Below are 24879 nucleotides of genomic sequence, written 5' to 3'. Positions count from 1 at the left end.
ACGAACGAGTCTATTACGAAGTCTGGATGTCCACACTTTGTGTATCATGTGCAGGCTCCACAGGTACCCTGTCAGAAAATGACACTGAATCCCTCCATATCACCCAGTGTTACCAACTTGAGCTCTGAATGCCAAGTGAAAAAACAATTCAGACATCGTTTTTTTTTTTCAAAGAACCTCACTGCCTGAGCTGTTGAAAGCTTACTTCGTGACACCCAAGAGATGTCTGAATTCTACCCACACACTGGCCAAATGTAAGTAGACAAAAGCACCAGCATAAATATAAGACTTTGGCAAAGTCACCAGCTTAGAAGTGGGAGACCTAGTGGTCTTGAGCATTGGCTAAAAAAGATCGATGTCTAAATATCTTACGGATGTGAGTGCTTCTGGAACAAAACTATAAATGTTGCTAGACATTGTTTGAAAAAAAGCACAAGGTCATACAACTGTTACTCGTAAAAAACTAGACAGGTATTGCCCTGGCTGGTTTTGCTCAGCAGTTAGAGCATCAGCCCGTGGACCAGAGAGTCCCAGGTTCGGTTCCTGCTATGGGCACGTATCTTGGTTGTGGTTTGTCCCCGGCCCTGGTTGGGGTCGTGTGGGTGGTAGCCAGTCGATGTGTCTCTCTCACGTTGGTGTCTCTCTCACGTCGGTGTTTCTCTCTCTTTCTTCCTCCCTCTCTCCCTCCCGCGCTATCTGAAGATAAATGCAAAAATGTCCCTGGGTGAGGATAAAAATAATTATCAATTGATCTCATAAGGCTCAAGGAAGCACCACTGTGTGCAAGTAAAATCTTCCTTTGGGAATAAGGAGCCATTTGTGTTTGGTGTTGGTTTGCAGCCCTTTGCTCTTCCTTGTGTTTATTCCAAACTTGGCTAGACTCCGATAAGTCCAGATAAACACAGGGAGCGGGCCGGAAGAGGGACCGTGAGCTTGAGGGCAGGTGATCCGGCCAAGGGGCAGTGAGACCCGGCCATTCCCTTTCTTGCATGCTGACTTCTCTTGCAAACACAAGAAAGCACTTATGAAAGTTCACTCCGGGGCTAGAGACATAGAAAGGTTGTTAGTCCAGGGACACTCAAGATCTAGAAAATTAAAAAACATCACTACAGTTCGATGTTAACTTGTGGGGGTTACCCACTTCTTTCACGTTGCTCTAGCAGAGCAGAAAGTACACCCTTGACATTTCAGTTCGCGTTTCAGGGCAACAGTCACCTTTACGTGCCCTTTATGAACAACGGGAGCCACAGAGCAATAGCAGGTGTTTGAGGCCAATTTTACTGAAGGGCCCATGTATGTGCATAGAGACATACCAAAAGCTATTTATAAAAACAGTGCAATATCACCAAAGGGCTATAGGAAATACTTTTTTTTTTTTAATAGTAGTGATGGGTCTTCACAGAAACTTTATCACACTTTTCTCCAAAATCTTGCATTTGAGAGCCATCTAGCTCCGATCAATGCACACAGTCTACAACTGATGCTTCCGGGGCTGCTCATGAATCTCGGTCCTCTCTTGTGACTTTAGTTTCACGAGGCTGGGCGTCCAAATGGCATTTGATTAGCTATAGATAGCCTTGAGAAGAAATGATTATGTGGTTTTTATCTATTTTTTAAAAAGATGAAATTCGCTTCAGATGGCAGGTACGGTCTACAATCAAGGTTCTCCGAGAGATGGAGCTGATTTAGGGGTGGGGAACGTCCAGCCCTTGGGCCGTGTGAGGGCCACAAAATCAACACCAGCTGCATCACACGCCTCACCAAATTAGCCTGACCATATATAGCAGGTTAATTTTTAAGTGAATAACTCTGTATGGCCCACGAATGATGTCATAAATATCCACATGGCTCTTGGCAGAAAAAAGGTTCCCCGCCCTGGAAGGAAAGGAGCACCAGTGGACTCGGCTGGGAATATTCCAGAGAGACGACTCCAGATAGGACCGCAGTTACTGAACTCAGATGTTCTGGTATGTTTCTTTCTGACGTGACTGACCTGTGCCGAAGACTCTACTTCCATAAAAACACTGTAAGTCTGTAGTCCTTACACATTCATTTGATCACATATGTACCACCGCCTGTTACACCGTAATGGTGACCAAAGTACCAGATAATTCTCAAACAATTCAAATAATCAAAAGTAGGTATTTTAAAATTAGTAGTTTCAATTCCTTTTCAAATTTAAAATGTAATTCTTTAACACTGATGGAGTTATTTGGACTTAACTTCCTTTTCTTCCACTTTAATTTCTGTGATCCTCAGCAAGCAAAGAGGTTGCCAGCTCAGATGGGAAAGAGAAAAATACAAAACTCAGAAGAACCTACTAATCGATAACATCATTAAACTGGTTATAATTACATAAAATAACTGCGTATTTACACAGTGATAACGTGCTCTCAGTCTCGCAGACTATAATTTTGTGAAGAAAGCAATAAGAAAGTCAAAGTTATCAACTCTTAAATTCTATATCCCAGGGAGGTGTGTTTAATACTTTTTAGAAAGATATGATAGTTTTAATGTGTAGAATGGGCAGATAAGACCATCTTTATTTGATTTCAGTACAATTATTATGGTCTTAGAATGGAGAGTTCTATAAAATACCATCTTCAGTACATCTGAGAAGCCCTTAGGCAGTTCTACAAGGCACTTAAAAACAACACTAAACCCAGCATCAGGGAATTATTTTAAAATTAATTACCTAAATCTTCAAACAACAAGTGTTGGCGAGGGTGTGGAGAAAAGGGGACTCTAGTACACTGCTGGTGGGAATGCAGACTGGTGCAGCCACTATGGAAAACAATATGGTGTTTCCTCAAAAAATTAAAAATGGAACTGCCATTTGACCCAGTGATCCCACTTCTAGGAATATACCCTAAGAAGCCTGAAACACCAATCAGAAAGAATATATGTACACCTATGTTAATAGCAGCACTATTTACAATCGCTAAGATCTAGAAATAGCTCAAGTGTCCATCAGTAGATGAGTGGATAAAAAAACTGTGGTACAGCCCTGGCCGGTTTGGCTCAGAGGTTAGAGCGTCAGCCTACAGTCCAGAGAGACCCAGGTTCGGTTCCCGCTAAGGGCGCGTACCTGGGTTGCAGTTTGTCCCCGGCCCTGGTTGGCCATGCGGGTGGCAGCCACTCAATGTGTCCCTTTCAGGTCAATGTTTCTCTCTCTTCCTCTCTCTCCCTCCCACTCTACCTGAACAAAAAATGGAAAAATGTCCTCGGGTGAGGATAAAAAAACAAACAAACAAAAAACTGTGGTACATATACATCACGGAATACTATGCAGCTGTGAGAAAGAAAGATCTCCTGTCCTTTGAGATCACTTGTGTGTGGGGCGGCTGGAGAGCATTATGCTAAGGGAAATAAGCCCATCTGAGAAAGACAAAAATCACATGATCTCACTTATTTGTGGAATGTAATGAACAATACCAGCTGAAGAACAAAATAGACCCAGAGACTTAGAAGCGGGGTACAGACTGACAAATCTCAGAAGAGGGGGGACGGGGGCAGGGAGGGTAGAGATAAACCACGGAACCTATATGCATGTATGCATCACCAATGGACATGGACAACAGTGCTGGGGGTGGGGCAGGGTCAGGAGGAGGGTGTCAATCAGGGGAAAAGGAGAAACATCTATAACAAAAGAAATTAATAAAATTAATTACCTATATTTATGGCCGTTTCTTGTTTGTCTCCTGTCAACACCCATATTTTAATCTCTGCCTTCAGCAGATTCGCTATGGTTTCTGGAACACCTGCTTGAAGGCGATCCTCTATGGCTGTGGCTCCCAGTAACAGTAAATTCTAGATGGAAACATCTTCGATTAAACATTGGTACATCCTTAAGAGCAGCATTTATGGCAGAACTCTGACAAAAGAAAGGCAGTCAAAATGTTCTGAGACAATTATCGCGTTTCCTCTACATTAAATCTTTGTTGGCAGCCGGTCAATGATCTCTAGTGGTGTGGCATTTCAAAGCGCTTCCCAGGGTTGGAACCTCTCCATACTCCCAGGCACCCTGACTCTTCATTTGTTTCTGGGTACACGGGCACCTGAGAACAGAAATCACCTGGCAGGAGGACACGTGGGCAAGCTATCCTGAGGGTATTGATAGCACGTGAGCCCTCCCCTAACACTCTGCAAATGACCCAAGTACTATGTTATAGTGACAACATGAGAAAAGCAAATTCACTGATAACTGACCTCACCTGAAACTGACTTAGCTGAGGAGGAAAGCCAACCGTCTCTGAGCGTTCACCATGTATGTTTGGCCCCGTGTGCATGTCACCTACTGAAATGATTTTTTCTGACTCTCAAAGTAATTTGGGATGTTTCTGGTAAAGCAGGGCAAATAAACCCTTGAATTCAGTTCTACTCCCGTCAGAAACTGAGTATAAAAAAAGCAAAGAGGAAATAAAATTAAAAAACAACACATGCACACACACACTCCCACACAGGAATGAAAAAAGCAATCAAGGATGACTCCAGACTTACAAGAAACTGAAAACTGGATGGACCAATGGTCACTGATATGGGACAGAAAAAGTTGAAATCAAGCTCCCAGATTTGAGGTTAAAAGAAAAAAACTAAACTACAGGCCAAAATGGAGTCACTATTACTAAGCCATGTCACTAAACCAAAACTTAATAACTAACCTAATTGCAGCTTTAGCCTCTCCCAGGAATGAAATTTTAAACCAATCAGTCAGGAATTTCCTGAGAAATGCTAGTGAGGTAATCTGCATAATAAACCCCCTGCCAGTCCCTTCCCTACAAAGGATGACCTAGCCTAAAAATAATCCTCTCTTTTCTTTTGCTAATAAGTCCCCTGACATATCCTTCTGCCCATAAAAACCTTCTGCTTGTTCAGCCCTTCAGAGTTGTTAGATGGGTGCTGCCCCATTTGTGAATTGCTTAGTAAAGCCAACAGGATCTTCAAATTCACTCAGTTGCATTTTGTTCTTTAACAGAATGAAGCCAATAGTAGAAAGCTACCTGATGTCTTGGAATAAACTGAAAATGACAACATCAACAAAATCAAGATAGGCAACATGGACTAGAAATGGCAAAGCTTAAACCTTACTAGAATAAGTAGGTATGAAAATCCTCCGCATGTACAATGTCCTCCCGGCCTATGGATTCTGATTGCTCCTGTAACTCAATAGGGTGAGCTCATCTTGTTAAGGCTAATCTTAGGCAAACCCAGAAAATCGCTGATGCTGTGTCGACCTGAAACTTCTTTAGACATCACTAATGCTTAGCTGGCTAGGCCTCAGACGGTCCATAAAAACTAAGTGTTTCCTAAAACAAAGTAAGAAATGATTAAAAGCTAATGGTTAATTGCCAGGAAAGAGAACATCACTCGATAGCACAGGGTTCCTGCTCAGAGACTCTGTGCGGCAGGTGGGCTGGGCAGCAGGACCTGAGGGTGTGCAATTACCTTCTCGATGATCTCATAGCACTCCTCCAGCCGCTGCGCTCTGCCTTTCAGGATGGTGCTGGCCTCTTGGTAGACTTTCAGCCACTCCTCATAATCGCGCTCGGAGAGGTCAGCGTAAGCCACGCAGAGAGTCCGCAGGCCTGCAACACAGCCACAGTGTACCCAGATGAGGCCGCCAGTGAAGGGGCCGAGCGGGATACCTTACCGCCTAGCTAACGTCACTCCATTTCATGCCAGCGTGAGCCTGCTCAAAACTTTAAAGAAGCCAGCTGCCCTTTAGGTCACTCTCATTCAACTTTCACACACTAAAAATTTTAAAACAACTCTACTGTAGCCCTGGCCGGTGGGGCTCAGAGGTTAGAGCGTCGGCCCGCGGACCGATGAGTCGTGAGGGTTCGATTCCGGTCAAGAGCATGTACCTCGGTTGCAGTTTGTCCCTGAGCAGACCAGGGCCATGCAGGAGGCAACCAGTTGATGTGGCTCCATCACATCCATGTTTCTCTCTCTCTCTCTCTTCCCCTCCCTCCCTCCCTCCCTCCCTCCCACTCTCTCTGATGATAAAATGGAAAATATCCTCAGGTGAGGAGTAAAAAATATATATATTTTTAAAATTAAAAAAAAACAACTCTACTGTATTTTAACATAAACCACCTTTTCTATAGATTTGAGAGTCCACAAGAAGCCATGAGAGTGAATCCCCACCCTGGAGAAGTATGAGGTGTGCAGAGTCCATCTTTATAAGTGCAGTAGCAGGTACAGCAAGTAGAGGGGGCTGGAAGGACGTCTCAGGACAGCCATAATAGCCCAACGTGCCACCACGGGAAAGATCCAGACCTCGAGCGGCCGTGTGTGTGCACGCGTGCGTGTGCGTGTGTGTGCGCATGTACACGCGTGCGTGCAGCCACAGGAACACGCGGACAGAAGCAGCCGTCAGCACCTGAGCAAGGCTCCAGCTTTCACCACACGCACTGGCAGGAAAACCTGACCTCAGTGCTATTTAAAGCCTTTCGGAGAACTTTTTTCCTGTTCCTCTTTGAGTCCAATGAATTATTTCCTTCAACCATTAGCTTCTTCTGTACCCCTCACACTGGGTAAGCCGGTGTCATAAGGATAACAAGAGGGACGGGAAAATAACATATGAGTTTTCCAAGAAAGGGAACCATAACTGCGAGCTGATTCTACACGTCGAGTCGGCCGAGAGTTAGCAGAGTCATATGTAGGTAACTGAGCGTGGAATTCGCCACCACCTTGTCCCTGCCATGGACACAGAATGTGGAGGACGGGCACAGGGGTTAGCCTTAGAAAAGTATACTCCTACGAGTGTGACATGTATATTCAGAACATGACTGCTTACCCAGACACCGGTCACAGACACCTGATAGTATGACCTCAATGGTTAAAAATAACATTTCCAAATTTCACATACCTTCCGTGGCAAAATATTCCAGGTGGCACAATGTTTCCTCCATGTATTTTGAATCTTTTGAAAGTCTCTTAAAAATTACATTGTCCTATAAAATAAGGAAACAGTGAGATTGGCAAACCGTTAGGTAAACCTTCCGGTCAGCATTCTAAACACAGCTTTGTTTCTATGGTGTGTATTTTATATGCACTGTTGAGTGCGCAAGTAGAAATACAGTTCTCAGCTGGATTCAGCCATGAGCTTTGGAAAACAAACTGAGTATGGATGTGTCAAAATAAAAACAGTCACGGGGATGTAAAGTACGGCTAGGGAATATAGTCGAGAATACTGTAATGACTACGGATGGTGCCAGGTGGGTACTGGAATTATTGTCGGATCACTTCGTAAATTATATAATTGTCTAACCGCTATGCAGTACACCAGAAACTAATATAAAATAAGACTGAATGTCAACTGTAATTGAAAACTAAAATTTTAAAAGTAAAAAACCATGTTGGGGAGGACCAGGGTGTCAGAACATCGCAGGACACAATGGTGCCCCATTCCCCGACATTTGCAAAGCTCACCAAGGTTTATATACCTTTCTGCAGAAGTGGGAAGGGCAAAGCGCACGTCCTAAATTGCTCGTGCTCCCTGACACTGCAGGAACTCATAACAGGCGGGCGAGGGCACCACCCACCGGGCAGGGAACCCGGCAGGCTGAGAGGCACGTGGCTGGGAGACAGCCCATCGCCCTCTGACAGCTCCCATGACCCACAAGCAGGGCTGCGGGACTGGACGGCACGGGCGATCCATCCAATACGTTATAAACTGGGCAGTTCTAGGACACCATTTTATTTTAAAGAAATCGAATTCGGTGGAAGAGAACCAGGTCCCATAGAAATAAAATCCACGGGAGCATCTCCTGATGGCAAACAGACAAGTGAAAAGCATACAAAGCCTATCATGTGAGAACGTAATCTAGGTGACCTTGATTCTAGCTGTTACTATAAACACAGAATTCTTTAATGGGCCCAGATAAAATGCTGTTAGAATTCCCATGCAGTACTCCTTTTTTTTTTTTTTTTTTTTTGATATGGGAGATATATTTATGTGGACTTCTAAAATTGTTTTTTATTTAATTAATTTATTTTTGTTACAGATGTTGAAAAGCGCTAGCTAAGTGTACTCAAATAAGACAATGCCTCTTCCCACAACTGGTAAAGATTAGTAGGATTTTCAACTTGATACTCTTGACACAGGCTCATAAAATGAACTTAATAATTCTTTTCCTCGACACATAGGACAGTAATTTAACAGGATATAGTTCTGTGAGTCAGTCTCATACACAATAACATCTTTCCTCAAAGATAACACTTTTAGATTTGATTACTGGGAGGCAGACAGGACCAAAAGTCTGACCTAGGAAACTGACCAAAGGGGGCAGTAAAAATGAGGCCACAAATGGACAAGACCCTCGTGCCTACCACCTAATCCTCTGTGGTGAATAAAAAAAATAAATCATAAAAATTGAGAGTAGCTGTTTTAAGTACACACATACATACATCATACACATATACAACCTTCACATATGTAATCATAAGGGTGGGCGAAAGTAGGCTTACAGTTGTTCGTGTGGAAAAAGGCAAGCAGGCGATGATGATTACACTAGCTTTATTAACTCGGCTTCGCATACTCGCAACTGTAAACCTACGTTTTGCCCACCTGTATGTATAAAGATTATCACAAATTGCTTTATCTTCCCAAAGTCACCACACAATAGTGGCAAACTGGAATCAGAATGTATACTCCCGGGAGTTTCCATGACACAGCAAGTTCCTGCCTCCGAAACCAGCTGTTGGCTACAAGTAAACATGTCACTGGCCGTCTTTGCCACCCTGGCCTGAACCACCGTGGCCCTCGGTGGGCTTCGATGACCAGGTTAACTTGACGGCCGACCTGAGGGAGCCTTTCGACCTGGGGCACAGGGCCGGGGAATGAGGAGGACAGGGTTAGGACAAGCAGCAGATGAAGGACACGGCCACCAAGAACGTCTGTGATGCGGGACTAGTCAGTACTTACGGCCCCTTTGCAGTAGAGTCGGAGTTGTCCTGAAGGGGTTCGAACAATCACAGACATTCTTTTTCTGTCGCTGTAGGTGTGAAAAAAGAAAAGGAAAGTTCTCACTGGTCTCTTTAGGGGACCCATGTCCTGTGATTAAACACCACACAAACCAAAGGTGGTCTGGCAGACCCTGAAGGGACCAGCTCCATGTCCCTTCCTTTTTCCTCAAAGCTGGATTTAATTGTCTATCTCCTGTTCTATTTATTTACATAAAATGGACAAAAACTTATTCCTTTCCCCGCCATAAAAACTCACTGGTATAGCTATGTGTAGAAGACACCGAAACGGAGAATTTGAGCATCTACTATGTACATCTAATTCATTTCTAACAATACTCTGTAAAAGTATTTTTCTTTCTTTTGCAGCTCAAAAATATCAAGTAACCTGACCAGCAAGACCAAAGTGGAGACGCTTCACTAAAATTCCACTTAACTCAAAAGTTCCTCCTCCTGTCTTTTAACAGGGGCGGAAGAAGCGGCCAGTCCACAGACCCCTACCTGAGCTGGCCATGCTCTCTCCACCCTCAGTCCTACGCGGACACCCCTTCCTGGGCTCTCCCCAACACCCACCCTCACTCCGAAGCCAGCCCTCAGTGGCTCCCCACTGCCTCCAGAGCCCTCTTCCTGCGACTCCCAGCCAGCCCTGCGGCCCCCTCTTCGCCCACACCCGGCTGCCAGCTCACCAGGAGACACCCTCTCCCTCCCCAGTCCCTCCATGCCTTTGCAGACACTTCCCCTCCTAAAACACACCCCAGCCATGGTGAGGCCTTGACCCCCATGTCTCTGGCTTTTCAATAAGGCGATTTTCCATGGACTGTAAGCTCCTGAGACTAGGGCCGTTCTCTCTCTAGCTCTGTGTAAACTCCTGCTGTGTCCTAACACAGCACTCTCTCTGACCTGGGTTCGAATTCTCTCTCAGCTACCGTGAGCAAGTGCCTGAGCAACGTTATTCCCCCCGCACTGCAGTCTCTGTGTAAAGCCAGGGTGCCACTTCAGGGGAGTGATTAAGTGGCATCTGGAAAAAGATGAGTCAACTAAAATGAAATAGAACCACAACTACCACCAGAAATTATTTTTTGTTCCCTCTTATTCTCCCATAAGATTTTTTAAACACATCCTCATATCTCCATCTATATTCACCTGTTTTTATCTAACTCCCTTTCTCATCCTCTGTCCAATAGTTGCTGGCCCGAGTCAATGCCGTCACACAAGGGCACAAGGAGGGGGCGCCACATGTCGGGACAGATGTTTAGCACATCCCTCAGCCCCACACAGGGGCCTGTCCCCTACTCCCTGCAGAACTGCTGCTGGTCTCAACCACCCTCTCTCCCCTTGACGGCTCAATCCTCAGGACTCCTGACCCACCCAAGTTCAAGTTTGTGGTCCTAAAACTAAAGTCTAGAGCTGGAAAGAGTTTGCTAAAAGAGGGTAAAGAAATGGATCTTTTCCAAATAGCTTATAAAGCAGACAGAGCAAACAATTTGTGAATCATTTATCAAAGGTCATCGGAAAGTCTTTGACCTTTTTATTTTAATAACAGGAAATTTTAATAATAGGAAGAGATGCTTTGGAGATAGCAAGAGAGTCATTGGATACTTCAATGTTAAGGATGAGGGGGAAAAACCAAACCATCACGATAATTGTATAACAACCTATGAGTGATCTAGGGAAACAAACAACCCAACAAGTATTCCCAGACCTTAAGTGAAATAAGCTCCACGGGGGAGACTGAGTCTGAATAGCTCAGGAGAACTACCCTGCTCAGAGGAAGCCTGTCTGGGATGAACTGGTTTTATCTGCCCTCTGTCAGTGTCTAGATCCCACGTGGAGTACTCAGATGGCCTGGGGAAGCCAAGGGACACCTGTCTCACCACATACTCCACATCATGCAGACTTGTCTGAGGTTCCTGATGTAAGAACATCAGGTTCTGGAAATCGAAAGAGAAAGGACACGGAAGCATAACGTTTCATTTGGGGAAAAAAAGAAAGACAGACATTTTACCTACTTCACTTTCTCTAATGAAAGTCACAAACTCCAGAGAGAAGAGGGCTTGTGGAGATACATGAACTATATTTAATCCGTAAGTACTATACTTGATCATACCATCGTGCAAACACTCTGATGAAGTTATTCTATGTATATATATGTATTTTATTTCAAATGTACAAAAGAGAAACATACCTAGAAAATTCCAGGACATTAAGGATTCCGAATGTCTGTTCCTGGCCCATCTAAAGAAAGAAAAACAGGCTCTTACCTGAGATGCAAAATACTGAAATCTCAAAACAACTGTCTCCTCTGTCATAACCCTCTCCACACATCTCTCCTCCTCTCTCTCCCTCTGCCTCTCCCTCTCCCTCTCATTCTCTCCTTCCTATCCCCCTGCAAAAGCTTTTTCAACAGGTACTATTTTCCTACAGGTCAATCTGGTGGGGTCATAGCTCCCCCTTCTGGTAAAAGCTTCTCATTTTTCTCTAGTTACTTTGGCTGCATAGCTACTTCCAAGACATGAAAATAAAAGACACAAGCTGGACAGGATCATCTGAAACCTTGGGGCCAGTTATACTTCTGAATTCAGAATTTAAGACGTTTTACAGAAGTATACACATAACATCCTCGGGGCAACACTCTGTAAGACCACACATCAATTTTGTCTGCAAAATACATGACTATTCACACTTGAGATTCGTAAAGACTATAAACAGCCTTGTGTCAGCTCTGGTTCAGTTTCACTTCCAAATGCCTATGTCCTAAATTTAGAAAAAAACTTTTGGAATTCAAAGCTTCTTAGAATTTAGATTTAGAAATAAGGAATTATGAATCAGCATCAGAATTTAGGGCAATTAATCAAATGTCCTTTTCTTCAGGTTCTTCAAAGTTGGAACCTCAATACTCTCAGTTTTTCCCCAGAATATTCCAGATTACATATGTGCCACTTTCAATTTTTTTTTTCTTTATTGATTTCAGAGAGAGAGGAAGGGAGAGAGAGGTAGAAACATGGATGAGAGAGAACATCGACTGGCCGCCTCCTGCATGCCCCCCACTGGGGATCAGGCCCACAACCTGGGCATGTGCCCTGACCAGGAATCAAACTGGGGACCTCTTGATGCATGGGTCAATGCTCAACCACTGAGCCACACCGGCCAGGCATCAAACTTTTGATTAAATGTTGTCTCTCTTTCTCCAATACACCACAGTGAAAAGGAGGTGGGCTTTGGCATTCAACAGATAGGAGTTTGAGTTCAGTGTCTCCACTAAGTAGGTGACCTTCTTATAAATGGAGATAGTACCTGTCCCCTAGATTAGAGAGAAGAAATGAAGTAACACGCAAATTACCAAGTGCACGATTGACACTTGGTAGCACTGAATAATCGTTATTGTCCCATCCACAACACTCCCCACTTCTCTTTGCACCCCGAAATATAATGAACCATCCGCTTATGCCAGCCTTACCCCCTCTTCCTGCAGCCACCGTTTCCCTGTCTCCTCAGCCTGTCCCAACTTCGTCGGATCCCTGCGCCCACTGTTAGCCTCCTGGGCACAAGGGCTGTGATGGCCAGGAGCCCTCTGCACTGCTGGGATATCAACCACTCCCGGGGGCAGCCCAAGAACTCAGATACTAAGATGATCAGTAAGGCCACATCATACAAATAGCTATAACCACCTAGAGAACATGTGGTTTGATAATACCCCCGGTATTAATGGTTGAATAGCATTTTTAAACTGTTATTATTTATAAGTCTTAATCAGGAGGTCTTTTTTACTCTCAGAAATATAGCATTAATAGCTCAATAAAATGACCAAGCAGTGAGCTCCCCCTCCCCTTTTCATCAGCTTTAACACCCTGGTGAGGTCAGTGGGCTCTCTAGCGCCCCCATAAGTGTCCGGCGCTGTCAATGCAGCACAAGCAGCCACTCTCTCCCCGAGCCCGGCCAGTCCACACGGTCTCCGGATCCCACTGAGGCAATGCAGATGCCCATGCACCTGAACATCCTACACACAGATCTAAATAAAAGGGTCCTGAAAACGAAAGGGAAGAAGACATTTATAAACGCCTTCTACGAAAAAAATTCTACGTTCGGTCAGGACTTCGTTCCACTTTTCATGACCGCACACGTCCCGAAGCTACATTCCCTCAGCTGTATGAAATAAAGTCAAAATGAATATGGGCTGATCTCTGTACTCCATAAAAAAAGAAACTGAAAAATGTCAGGAAATGGGCACTTTGTATAAAGTATAATATTTTATAGGTTTTGCATGTAAGAAAATAAAAAAATAGACTACTGCTAAGTCAGGAACAATGTCAAGCTATTATACAGTAGAAGTGAATTTCAAATGCATTGAAGAGGTCTAGGGACGTAAACTGAGGGGGGGAGAAAGGCAGAGGAGGGAGAGGGCAGCGACGCTCCAGGTCCTCATCGACCCAGACTGGAGTCTGTGAGCCCCACCGACCGGGCATCACGGACAGCGCCAGTGCCTTGCCAGTCCTGAGCACCCACTTCCCCCGCTGCCCGTCAAGTGTGTTCCTTGATTTAAATTTCTCCCTCAGGCTTCTTGAGAGAGAAAGTAAGGGGAAAACAACATAAAATAAATCAATGCCTGGACTCTAGGGAAGAATAAGAAGTCATTTATGTAAAAAGGATCCGTCGTGCCAGTTCCTCTCTCTCCCGGCCGGGGGGCCAAGGCCTCTCTGTACAAGAGCAGCTGGGCACCGCGGCCACAGGGCGCGCAGACGCCCCCGAAGCCATGGGCCTGAGCTGTTTCCCAGCTGTCACAGCTCCAAGAGGAGGCCTCCTCGGCGCCTCGCTGCAGATAATGCCACACCGCGCTCGCCCTTCTGGGGAGGCGGCGTTGGGAGAGAAAATGTACTGCAAACGCAAAACCAGTATTAATGAGCTAATAAAATCACAGAACATCCTTAGTTTATCAACAGGCCCACTTTTTCACAGAAAGAAAATAGACAGTTAGCTACCATGTTTACAATAGACATGCTGTTTCAAATACAGTCCTCAGAAAGGAGGTGAGCTACAAGGTGGAGAGGTGCCAGGCACGTCACTCACCGCTTCTATGATGACGGAGTACGGCGTCCTGCCTGTGAACACGAAGCCCAGCTTTTTAGCTCCTTTCACCAAAGCGGCTTCATCTGTCAATCAAGAGTTGATGAAACATGAACTAACCCCTGGTAACGCCAGAATTCTGCGCGGCAAGTATTGTTCTTCAAATGAGCAGAACCCACACCAGTTAAAGAGGCCTGGCCTCGTGTGCACTCGGGGTACAGAAGGTGCCCGCTCCCACCAGGGGCCTGACAGGGTCACTTCTGAAGACTCGGACCCAAAAGCAATTCATGGGGACAAGAGTGATTACGTACCTACTATCCTCGGTTGGCGGCACGTTCTCTAGTGAACTTAAGGGATATTCCGGTGACTTTCTGACTAACGTCTCCCTGAGGGAGGCAGTGTTTAGTCCCAGCGCTGTGGGGTTCACAGAGCAGCGGGGGGGGGGGGGGGTGAAGAGTTAGTGTCCAGGACACAGCTTCACCAGCATTGGACAGTCTACGGTGGGTACTGGGTGAGCAAGGAAGCCAACCGCGCTCACTCTTGAGAGCTCGGTGTAGAGTGACAACTTTGCTGGAAAAGCGAGATGGCCTGGCCCCCGCCTGCTGTCAACGTGTTACTGGAGTCGGCAGAGCCAGCACCAGCTTTCTATGGTTTTAACCCGTCCAGCCATAGCCTGTAACTGTGTGGGGCCAGCGACAAACAGCGGGGTCTTTGTGGGGCACGGTACACCGTCACATCTCCCACAGGTAACTGCAAACCCCCAAGGCTCCAGAGAAGGGGACGGCAGGGCACGTGGGCCATGAGGCCTCACCTGGGGAAGACGCCTGGTAGATGATGTCATCTCCGTCCTTCTCAGGAACAACGGTATGGCACACGGCCAGAAGGGTGAGGAACTCCTGAATGCAAGGAGCTGTGGGCTACAAGCAGGACACGGTGAATCCGTCTGTTACACCACCACCAACACACATTGCAGTTAGATTCAAGTCATCTCCTGCCTGAAACCCTGTGATGGCTTCCTGCTCCCTCTAGAACAGAGGGTGAGGTCCTAGGGTGAACTCCAGGTCCTGTGACCTGGTACCTGCTCACCATCTAGCCCCATGTCCTGCCATTCACCCTCCTGTCCTCTCTACCTGCCACTTGGGTCTGCAGTTCCTCCAACAACGGTCACCCTTCCTACTTGTCCATCACTGCCCCTCACACACTTTCAGTCAGTTCTTCTATTTACTTATCCTCTGGGCTTCGTTCAACAGTCAGCACATCTAAAAAGGCTGTTGTCACTCCTCTTTCGGAACACTGTTCTCGATGTGCTAGCCCATGTAGTCAGGTGAGAACAAAGAGGAAGCCAGGGCCCCATCCCAGGATGCCCCAGCCCCCTGCCACCCACATGCTCCCTCCAAGGTTGTCTGCCTTGCGCACGAATGTACGCCCAGGCTGCGCCGACAGAAGGCTCTCAGACCTTTGCCAGATCACCACGGTAAGAACTGACTCAGCACTCTGACTTCGTGCTCTTATGACCTGCATGGCAGTGCCCCTGGCCCACCACGTTTCTTAAAAAACAAAACCAAAATCGTCGTTGGTATGTATTCAATACATTCCTTGGTCCTCCCCACCCCCCACACAAAATCCTTACATTTTTCATTAGGATTAGACTATTTGTAACTAGTGGAGAAATGACATCTTAATACTGTCTACCCATCTAAGATAGTATGTATGTGTTTCTACTTATTAAAGGTTTTCTAAAACTTCTAAATATGGGTGCTGGCATGTTTTATTCATTAATTTATTATAAATATTTTTAAATTATTTTTATTAATTTATTTTTGTTACAGATGTTTCTCCTTTTTCCCTCATTGACACCCTCCTCCTGATTCCTACCCCTGCCCCGTTCCCAGCTTTGTTGTCCATGTCCATTGGTTACCCATTCATGCATATAAGTTCTGTGGTTTATCTCTAATTTTTTAATATTAATGCTTAAGCCCTGGCTGGTTTGGCTTGGCGGTTGGAGCATCGGCCCTCAGACCAACGAGTCGCAGGTGTGATTCCGGTCAAAAGCATGTACCTCGGTTGTGGTTCGTCCCTGGCCCTGGTCAGGGTCGTGCAGGAGGCAACCAGTTAGTGTATCTCTCTCACATCAATGTTTCTCTCTCTCCCTCTTTCTGTGTCTCTCCCTCCTTCCCTCCTACTCTATCTGAAGATAAATGGAAAAGTATCCTTGGGTGAGGATGAAAAAATATATATATATACACATATATATATACATATAAAATATATATACACACACATATATATATGATTAATTTTTATTCATTCAAAAAATATCTGCATGCCTACTATATGTGAGGCTGGTGCTTTTTATATTATGAGTGCAATCTTATTTCCATTATATTGTACAAGAGTTTACTGTTCATATGTAAGTAAAAACATGTAATTTTATAAATTAATTCAATATCCAGTGGTAACTAAACTCTTCCTTGCTCTCCGAGGTGCGGCTGACTCTCCTAGGTTTCCATGGCAGACAATGATGTCACCCCCAAATGATTCCTTTCCCTTTTCCTTCCCAGTATATACACTTGTTTAGTTCTCACCTGTCTGCACTTTCAGAATGAGGTTCAAAGACGAGGTGACACAGGCTTCCTTGTCCTGAGGTTATCTTTAAATCACTATCTTCAGTGTTTCACTTCGAAACAAATAGGCAGCTGGCTATGAACGTGAGATGGATCTGTGTTTTCACATTCAGGACACAATCTGGTGTTTGCTATTTTCTATGGAGTTTCTTTTCTTTCCTTGTTTATTTATTTATGGATTTATTTTTGTTTAGTCACAAACTGATGGTGACTAACAATTTTAATAATTTTAGTCTCTCCTCTGACCTGTTAATGGGATTTAAGAGCAACTGTTTGAACAGACGACAACTGTTCGCACAGCTATGTCTCGTCAGCTGCCAGGAAAGGGAGTACACATCAAATTACAGTCGGTGAACTCTCACCCGGAGAGAATTCACTGATTCCCCAGGGCCTGTGCCACAAGAGTGGCTAAGAAATGGTATCCAAAATCACTTTAATTCCAGAATTTCACTTCCAAATTACCTTCTGCATTGGAGAACTATCTAGTCCTGCATATCACCTTTCCCATGATGAAACAACAAAAGAGTCTTAGATTCAATAGCTAATAAATAAACTTGATAGTAAAATATTTTCTTAGTATTATAAAGAAGAGTTGCACAGACACTCAAATTAAGTCCCCACCTTGAGGGAGGGGCCAGACAAAATTCCTGAAGACCAAAAAGTATCCCCAAGACAAAATTAATCTACCTTTGGTTCTCTACTTAACCTGACATTCTGTAACAAATTAGGGTAGGGAAACACATTTAATTTGAAGCATATGGATGTGTGTAATATATTTAGACAGGTGCTCTGTGTTTGAAAGTAAACTTTCTTCACTAACTTTCAAGAAGAAAAATGCTTTATAATTTCAAAGAACTGATTATATACTGGAGAATGTACACGCACATGTGTGTGTGTGTGTGTGTGTATCTTTTTACATGTTAAAAGAAATTGTGGAAACATATACATATAATATTTAACATTGTAGCCATCTCTAAGTGTATAATTCAGTGTACTAAATACATTCACAGTGCTGTGTATTCATCAACACTCTCTATACCCAAATCTTTTTCATCTTCCCAACAAACACTGTACCCATCAAACAATAACTACCCTTTTCCCTTTCCTCTAACCCCTAGAAATCTCCATTCTGCTCTATCTCTATTCTTGGTACCTCATATAATTATAATCACACAATATTTGTCCTTCAGTTAACAGATTTTAATTTTCTTTTTCCATTATTGATTTCAGAGAGAGAGGAAGGGAGAGGGAGAGAGATGGGGACAGAAACATCGATGAGAGAGAACATCAATTGGCTACCTCCTGCATGCCCACAACCTGGGCATGTGCCCTGACTGGGAATCGAACCAGTGACCTCTTAGTGCAAGGGTCAACACTCAACCACTGAGCCACACCAGCCGGACCAGTTAACAGATTTTAATCTGTACAAAATGTTTTATAATATCTAGAAATGAGTATATTCAATTTATTTAGTGTAAAAAAAATAGCAGAAAACCCTACCATCTAAAACTGTCTTGCATTCCAACTTGCAGCTATAATGTATATAAATAATGTACATATACAAATAATTTCTCCTTGGAAACTCAAGCACAGAAGTCCTACACATAATGATTCAAATAAAGTTATGTGTTCTTCTTTGGCAAATCTTTGGAAAATTATTCCACAAATAGAAAGTCACTGGTAAGCAATATAATTAAGGGACCACATGAATTATTCCTAGAGTTGATTCTCTAATAGGCAAATTTCATCTTGGCTATCACAAAACTTAAAACACAGTTCTAAAGGACCCAGAAAATCAGAAATGATGACCCAGGAAAAACAGCAATTCTACAGCAGATGGAAGTACTCCCTTGGGAAGAAAGTAAGGGTTTTCTTGGTTCAAATGTTTTATTTTAGTCAATGGTCCCAAGAGAATTTAGATAAGAATGTGGGATATCCATAGGCTAAAACCCTAAAAGGCTTCTTCCCTTGTTCAACCACATTTTGGCAAAATAACCAAGTGATCAATGGACTCTGCTGTACACCAGAAACTAACACAAAATAATACTGAATAGAAGTTGTAATTTAAAATAAAACTTAAAAAATGCTTAAAACATCCAGTGGGTATATTGAATTCAATCCCACACTTTTCCAAAGTAATATATTGGAGTCTATAGTCTTCATCCTTTGTAGTGGAGCTAAATGTTAAAGGTCAAAGGGCTTAATTAATGCAATAGCCAAGATGAAGAATACCTCAGAAGGATTCAAGGATCCTGGAAAGCTTTAAAAAATGTTAAATATAGGCAAGTAGGCTTTTACTAAAAAATAGAAAATAAGTTCCTCAATCCATGGACTCATTAAGCATTCAATGAACTGTAAGTATCCACATTAAAATATCCTTAAAAGTCTCCATGTTTTCACTGATGCTTATGCCTATCGCCTAGGTCATGACTTCCTCTTCATAAAGGGCTACAGCTGCCCCTACTCTCACTGGCCTTCCCACTAGAAAAGAAAATTCAGCTCAGGAGAGTCAAAGGTGAGGAGTAAAGCAAGAAAGAAAAAAAGAAGTTCACTAACTTCTCTAAGAATGGGGTTTCCTCCTAAAATGTATGCCCTTGACATGGGACAAGAAATGCTCATTAGAAGGGTCTTTATCCATGCTCAGTGTCCACTAAATGTCAAGAGAGGACAAGCTCAAGAGCACGTGATTGATGATAAAAAGCAAACAAACAAAAAACCCAGGACACACAAAGGTGGGATCAGCTTCAGAGAACGCATTTATATGTGTACATAAATTAACTAAGTTGAGTATTTAAAGATTTCAAACACTGGGATCAGAGCAGCAGGTACAGGGGATCTCCCAAGAACCTCTTCTTCAAAGATTTTCCCCTGGCCACTGGGTTTCCATGCCAGCCCACATCTAGGTCCATGCAAATACCATTCAGTACGAGTGGCCACACTGCTCACATTTAAACAGTTATGTAGCCATAACACCCACTGACAAGATCAAACTCTGTAGGGTTGGGGGTTTGGTGGATGAACAAAATGTAACCTTGAGATATGCATTCTCGCGACCTGGTCAGCCAAGGATCAAAGAATGCGTGTGAATAGATAAGGTTTGCCTAGAAGTTTGGAACACCACCCTGTCTGAACTGAATGTATTAAATATGTGTGAATAGATAAGGTTTGCTTGTCAAAGGGTTGGAACACTCCCCAAAATAAACAATGGGTGAAAAGCCCAGGCATGAATGAACTTGTTTTGTTGTATCTCCTTTGATGTTTCTCTGCTGAAAAAAGCGAGACACAGGTAATATACTGGGCTTAGCTGTATGGTCAGCAGAGATACCATCTCCAGGAAATAATTACCTAAAACACCATGTAACCTGGGGAACCACTTTGCAAATAAATTGGGCTGCATCCAGAGATCTGCAGCATTTGCTCCCTTGTGATGCTCCCCCTCACTCCCAGCAGTGTCTGCTTGTAGTTCACTGCATTGCAGTGACCCCTGCAGGCCAAGAAAGTCAGAAAAACTCCTCCGTGTGCACAAAACAAAATCACTTTTCCAGGGAGTCACATCACATCTATCCCTAAGATGCAAAAGTGTACAATGGCTCTTAATGGTTTTACATGTATGATTCCCCAATTAACAGAAATCCCTTGAGAGGTTTTTATTCATCTCTTTTCCCTAGTACCTAGCAAAGTATTTGATATAAATTAGGCCCTTATGCTCTTTGCTAAATAAATGAATAATTAAAAGAGTCTCTCATTTAAACAGGGATCCAACAGTTTGCTGCTATTCTGAAGCCAACACTGCGATTCCACAGTACTCAAGACACTATGCTCATCTAGTTCCTCTGCTGCCTTTTCCTGTTGACCTATGCTAGGAAAACGAACTGTGAAACTAAACTGAAAGCATGTTCCTAAGACTCTCTGTCACCTTTTCACTTTCTCCTTTCCATTCACCGTCGTGACTTGAACAGACACATTCAGTCAACCACCTTCATTATTTCCTGCAACCTAAATACAATTTCAGAATACTTGAATCTACTTTCAGAAACCAAGTCACCACAGTGCACCTGTTTCTTTGACATCTTGATTAAAACTACACTCCTCCAGAGAAATTTCTTCTGAAACATCATTCTTCTGCTTGCAGAACCTTTAGCCTAGAAGATGGATACACTTCTAAGATCAAAATCCAAGAAAGGACCACATCAATGGCTGTGACACAGAACATGGACTTCAGCAACATCCTCTGTATAGTCTGGGACCACTTCATCAGCATCACCAGGGGTGGAGGCAGAATGTCTGCATCTCAGCCCATGGACATGGGTGCCTCACACACTCACACTTGAGAACCAATGCAAGGAAGGTGGTCCCTAACTAACAGCAAAAGAGGAAAGAAAATTTCTTTGCTGAATATTCAGAGAAAGTCTCAAAACTATCTATCTCTTAACAACATTTTAGAAAGATAAAGTTTTAATTTTGCTCATTTACCTAATTTTAACACTAAAATTTTTTTTTTAAAAAAGAATAATATTAGATCTAATGTATACAGATTAAACTGGATATAAAATGCTTTGATTTTTTCATACATTTCTAAGTTGCTATTTTTCAGAGTAGCCTTTAAAAAATAAATTTATGCAATGCTGCAGTTAATTCTGGTTTGTTACAATAGTTGAGATAATGTGATGTCATAGTTAAGATTCAAACAGACTTAAGATACAAGTCTCATTTCTACATTCCTTTGCTGGGTAACTAACTCCTGGCCAACTTGATCTTTCTATGCAATTTCCCATTCCCTCCCCTGAGGTGACTCAAGTGCCACAGGAAATACATGTCAACTGGTTGGCACGAGTAGGATGCTATAACTGTTACATGTTACAATATTTTACTTTTGTTTCCTACATCATCCTAGTCAACGGATACTGCAATCACTTTTACAATACATGACCTCGTGGATTCACAACTGTGAAGAAACAGTACTGCAGAAATACTAAAGTAGAAACAAAGCAACAGAAATGTAAAATGTTAGAGAAGTCCATGATAAGACTCGGCTTAATCTTATTGTGCTGCTTTATAACTTGACCACAGACTGAATTCAGCTTTATATTAACTGATAAAAAGAGCTCACCATAAAGCATTTGTTTAAGATTACTTCCCTGAAGGACTAGCATCATAAAAGGGAGACTCCATCTTTTCCCCACATCCAGAATTGCAATTTTCAAGACACTACCCATAAGTAAAGAAACACGGTATGCTACTTAAAGTCCTTACATGGTGGTCTTCCATGTTCTTCAAGAGCCTGGGGTCATCAAAGTCACACGACTCACTGGGGTGACAAGGCATCCGGCTGTGGCAGAGAACAGGGAAGATTCATTCAGTTCAAAAGTTCTTTTAAGATAATTCAAAGCCAAATCTGTCTTCAAAAAAGACCACACCTAAAAAGCCCACATATTTATATTAAACTCTTAAAGATTTGGAATACTATATATTATTTTAAACCTCGTGACAGGAAATCTTTAACTTGACTCTAAAATATTTTATAAGTTTTTATAAACAACTACAGAGCTACAAGGAGAAGAAACAGAGAAAAGAATCAACCCTGGATATTATCAGTTTAGTTCGTCTCTGTATAACCCCCACTAGGAAACCCTGCAAGAGTGCTTCTCAACTCAGGCAAAGTATGCGGAATCATTGGGTTCAAGCTATGCATCCGTTTATGGCCAGGGCTTGGATATAGGAGAGAGAAAGAGGCAAATCATGAGAAAAGAAACAACGTTACGGTTGTGTCCTACCCCGCTGAGGAAAATGTGATATGTTAATTATATTCCTGCATCTACTCCTTCCTGAAACCCTTTCTTCAGGACAAAGAGAGTGGAAGAAGAGACGACACTGTTGATGTCAGTCGGAACTCTGAATAGATACCAGAGCTTACTACAGCAGACAAGACAGAAACCAATAGCTTGCAAAGCGAAGCACCCAAAATGCAAGCTGATGCCCCAGCAAAACCTTGTGAACCTGAGGAAATGGCCGCTGGGGCGCCTGCGAGATAGATAAAAGGAAGGTGGAAAACAGGACATGTTCCAAGTCCATCTGAGGGGGGTCAGGCTCCCTCATCCCATGCAGCCAGGTCACTGAACCTTCTGCCACCAGAAAGAAATGAAAGGTTTATCTTTAGAGAGGTTAAACCAGAGTAGCCCTGGACCCAGGGACACTGGGTAAACAGGAGTAGGGTAGGGCATCCTCCCAAAGCAGGAGTTTCAAGTGAAACCCGGTCTGTGCTGAAAGATATGATCACCAACCCTGTGCTTCCACTCAGCTCCCGTAACAGCTGCAGCCACATTTATAGCCGTTGGCAGAAAACAAAAGGATTCTTCTCATGAGAAGAAGACTGATCAGCTCACAAGAAAGACCCACAGACACTGACATCCAGGAATCCTCTAATAAAATAGCAGACCCTTGCTGATCACCCCACAGGCAAGTCAGTTCGTCATCAACCACACTGCCCCTGCCATCTCACACACACACACCCCACTGACCACTTTTGTTAGTATATAAATATTAAAACATGAGCAGACAATATCAGTAGTCCTAAGGGAAACGTAAATCAATACTATGATGAGATACCACTTTATACTCATTGGAATGTTGTTGTTTTTTTAAATTATTTTGTTAATTAACAGTGGTTCAAGGATGCAGAAACATTATGCATTACTGGTAGGAGTGTAAAACGGTAGAATTACTATGAAAACCAGTTTAGCGGTTCCTCAGAAAGTTAAACATAGAGTAAGTACATGACCCAGCAATCCCACTTTTACGTCCATACCCCAAATAATTGAAAACAGACCCACTGTGTAGCACCACTGTGTACCAATGTGCACAGCAGCACTGTTAACACTAGCCAAAAGGTGAAAATACTTCAAATGCTCATCAACAGATAAATTGGCAAACAAATATGGGGGTACACATGCAAAGAAAGATTATTCGTACTTTAAAAGGAATAAAATTCTAATACATGCTATGTAACACATACACTACAACCTTGAGAACATTACCCTAAGAGGTGGAAAGTGAGTGAGAAGTACTGGACCAAGGGCTCACTACTTTTTGTTACAGCTTATAGTATCACTGGACTTTGAAAATCATATTTATGTTTAAATTTTATTCTGGTTCTCTCTTGAAATAACATACATGCAATTTTTCATTACAAAACATTTAGATGAGACATGACAATATAAAATTGTTTCACAGACTTTTCCATTAAAGCATCAACACATGCTAGAATCTACTTACCAGAAATCATCTGAGGATGGCTCTCTTATCAGTTCTGGAAAATGACTTCCAGAAAGAGAGAAAAACAGAGTGGTCACAAAACAGGTGATCAAACCATAGGCATTTACATACAGCATTCTCCAAAACAGATCACATATTACGCCATAAAATAAGTCTCAATAAATTTAAGAAAACTGAAATTGTATCAAGCATCTTTTTTCCCCCCACAATAATATGAAACTAGATATCAATTGTAAGAAGAAAACTGGAAAAATCAGAAACATGTGAAGATTAAACAACATACTACTGAATAACCAATGGCTCAAAAAAGAAAACAAAATAAAATTTTAAAAAATACCTTGAGACAAAAGAAAATGAAAACATACAAAAAACTTATGGTATGCAGCAAAAGTAGTTCCAAAAGGGAAGTTCATAGTGATAAATGCCACACATCAAGAAATAAGAAAAATCTCAAACAACCTAACTCTACTCATCAAAGAACTAGAAAAAGAACAAATAAAGCCCAAAGTTAGTAGAAGGAAAGAAACAACAAAGATCAAAGAGGAAATAAATGAAAGAAACTAAAAAAAAATAGAACAGATCAATAAAACTAAGAGCTGGTTCTATGCAAAGAATGGACAAACCTCACCTGGCCAGTGTGGCTCAGTGGATTGAGCGTTTTCCCATGAACTGAGAGGTCCCAGTTCGATCCCCAGTCAGGGAATGTGCCCAGGGCTGTGGGCTCGGTCCCCAGTAGGGGGCATGCAGGAGGCAGCCAAATGATGTTTCTCTCACATCGATGTTTCTCTCTCTCTCTCTCTAAAAAATCAAAAACATATTTTTTAAAAAATGGAAAAAACTTTCACTAGACTCAGCAAGAAAAAAAATGGGGAGGTCTCAAAATCATAAATGAAAGAGGAGATATTACAACTGATAACACACAAACACAAAGGATCATAAGAGACTGTTATGAACA

At 42.9% G+C, this 24879-nt stretch overlaps 1 protein-coding gene across 1 annotated transcript in view; it reads right to left on the bottom strand.

Moving 5' to 3' along the window:
• The window catches only part of ATP8A2 (ATPase phospholipid transporting 8A2), a 253312-nt gene that overhangs the window by 101395 nt on the left and 127038 nt on the right, over window positions 1-24879 (bottom strand). The window contains exons 15-23 of the mRNA XM_036251558.1: window positions 23925-23969; window positions 21906-21981; window positions 14840-14945; window positions 14032-14114; window positions 11153-11202; window positions 8930-8999; window positions 6872-6956; window positions 5446-5585; window positions 3672-3810 (exon numbers count right to left, since the gene is read on the bottom strand). Coding sequence (XP_036107451.1) covers window positions 3672-3810; window positions 5446-5585; window positions 6872-6956; window positions 8930-8999; window positions 11153-11202; window positions 14032-14114; window positions 14840-14945; window positions 21906-21981; window positions 23925-23969 — 794 coding nt within the window. The remainder of the gene's footprint in view (window positions 1-3671; window positions 3811-5445; window positions 5586-6871; window positions 6957-8929; window positions 9000-11152; window positions 11203-14031; window positions 14115-14839; window positions 14946-21905; window positions 21982-23924; window positions 23970-24879) is intronic.

This window comes from Molossus molossus, unplaced genomic scaffold, assembly GCF_014108415.1.
Source record: "Molossus molossus isolate mMolMol1 unplaced genomic scaffold, mMolMol1.p scaffold_m16_p_10, whole genome shotgun sequence".
Lineage (NCBI taxonomy): Eukaryota > Metazoa > Chordata > Mammalia > Chiroptera > Molossidae > Molossus > Molossus molossus.
The sequence above is the reverse complement of the archived record's forward strand: the minus strand, read 5'-3'. Positions and strand labels throughout refer to the sequence as shown.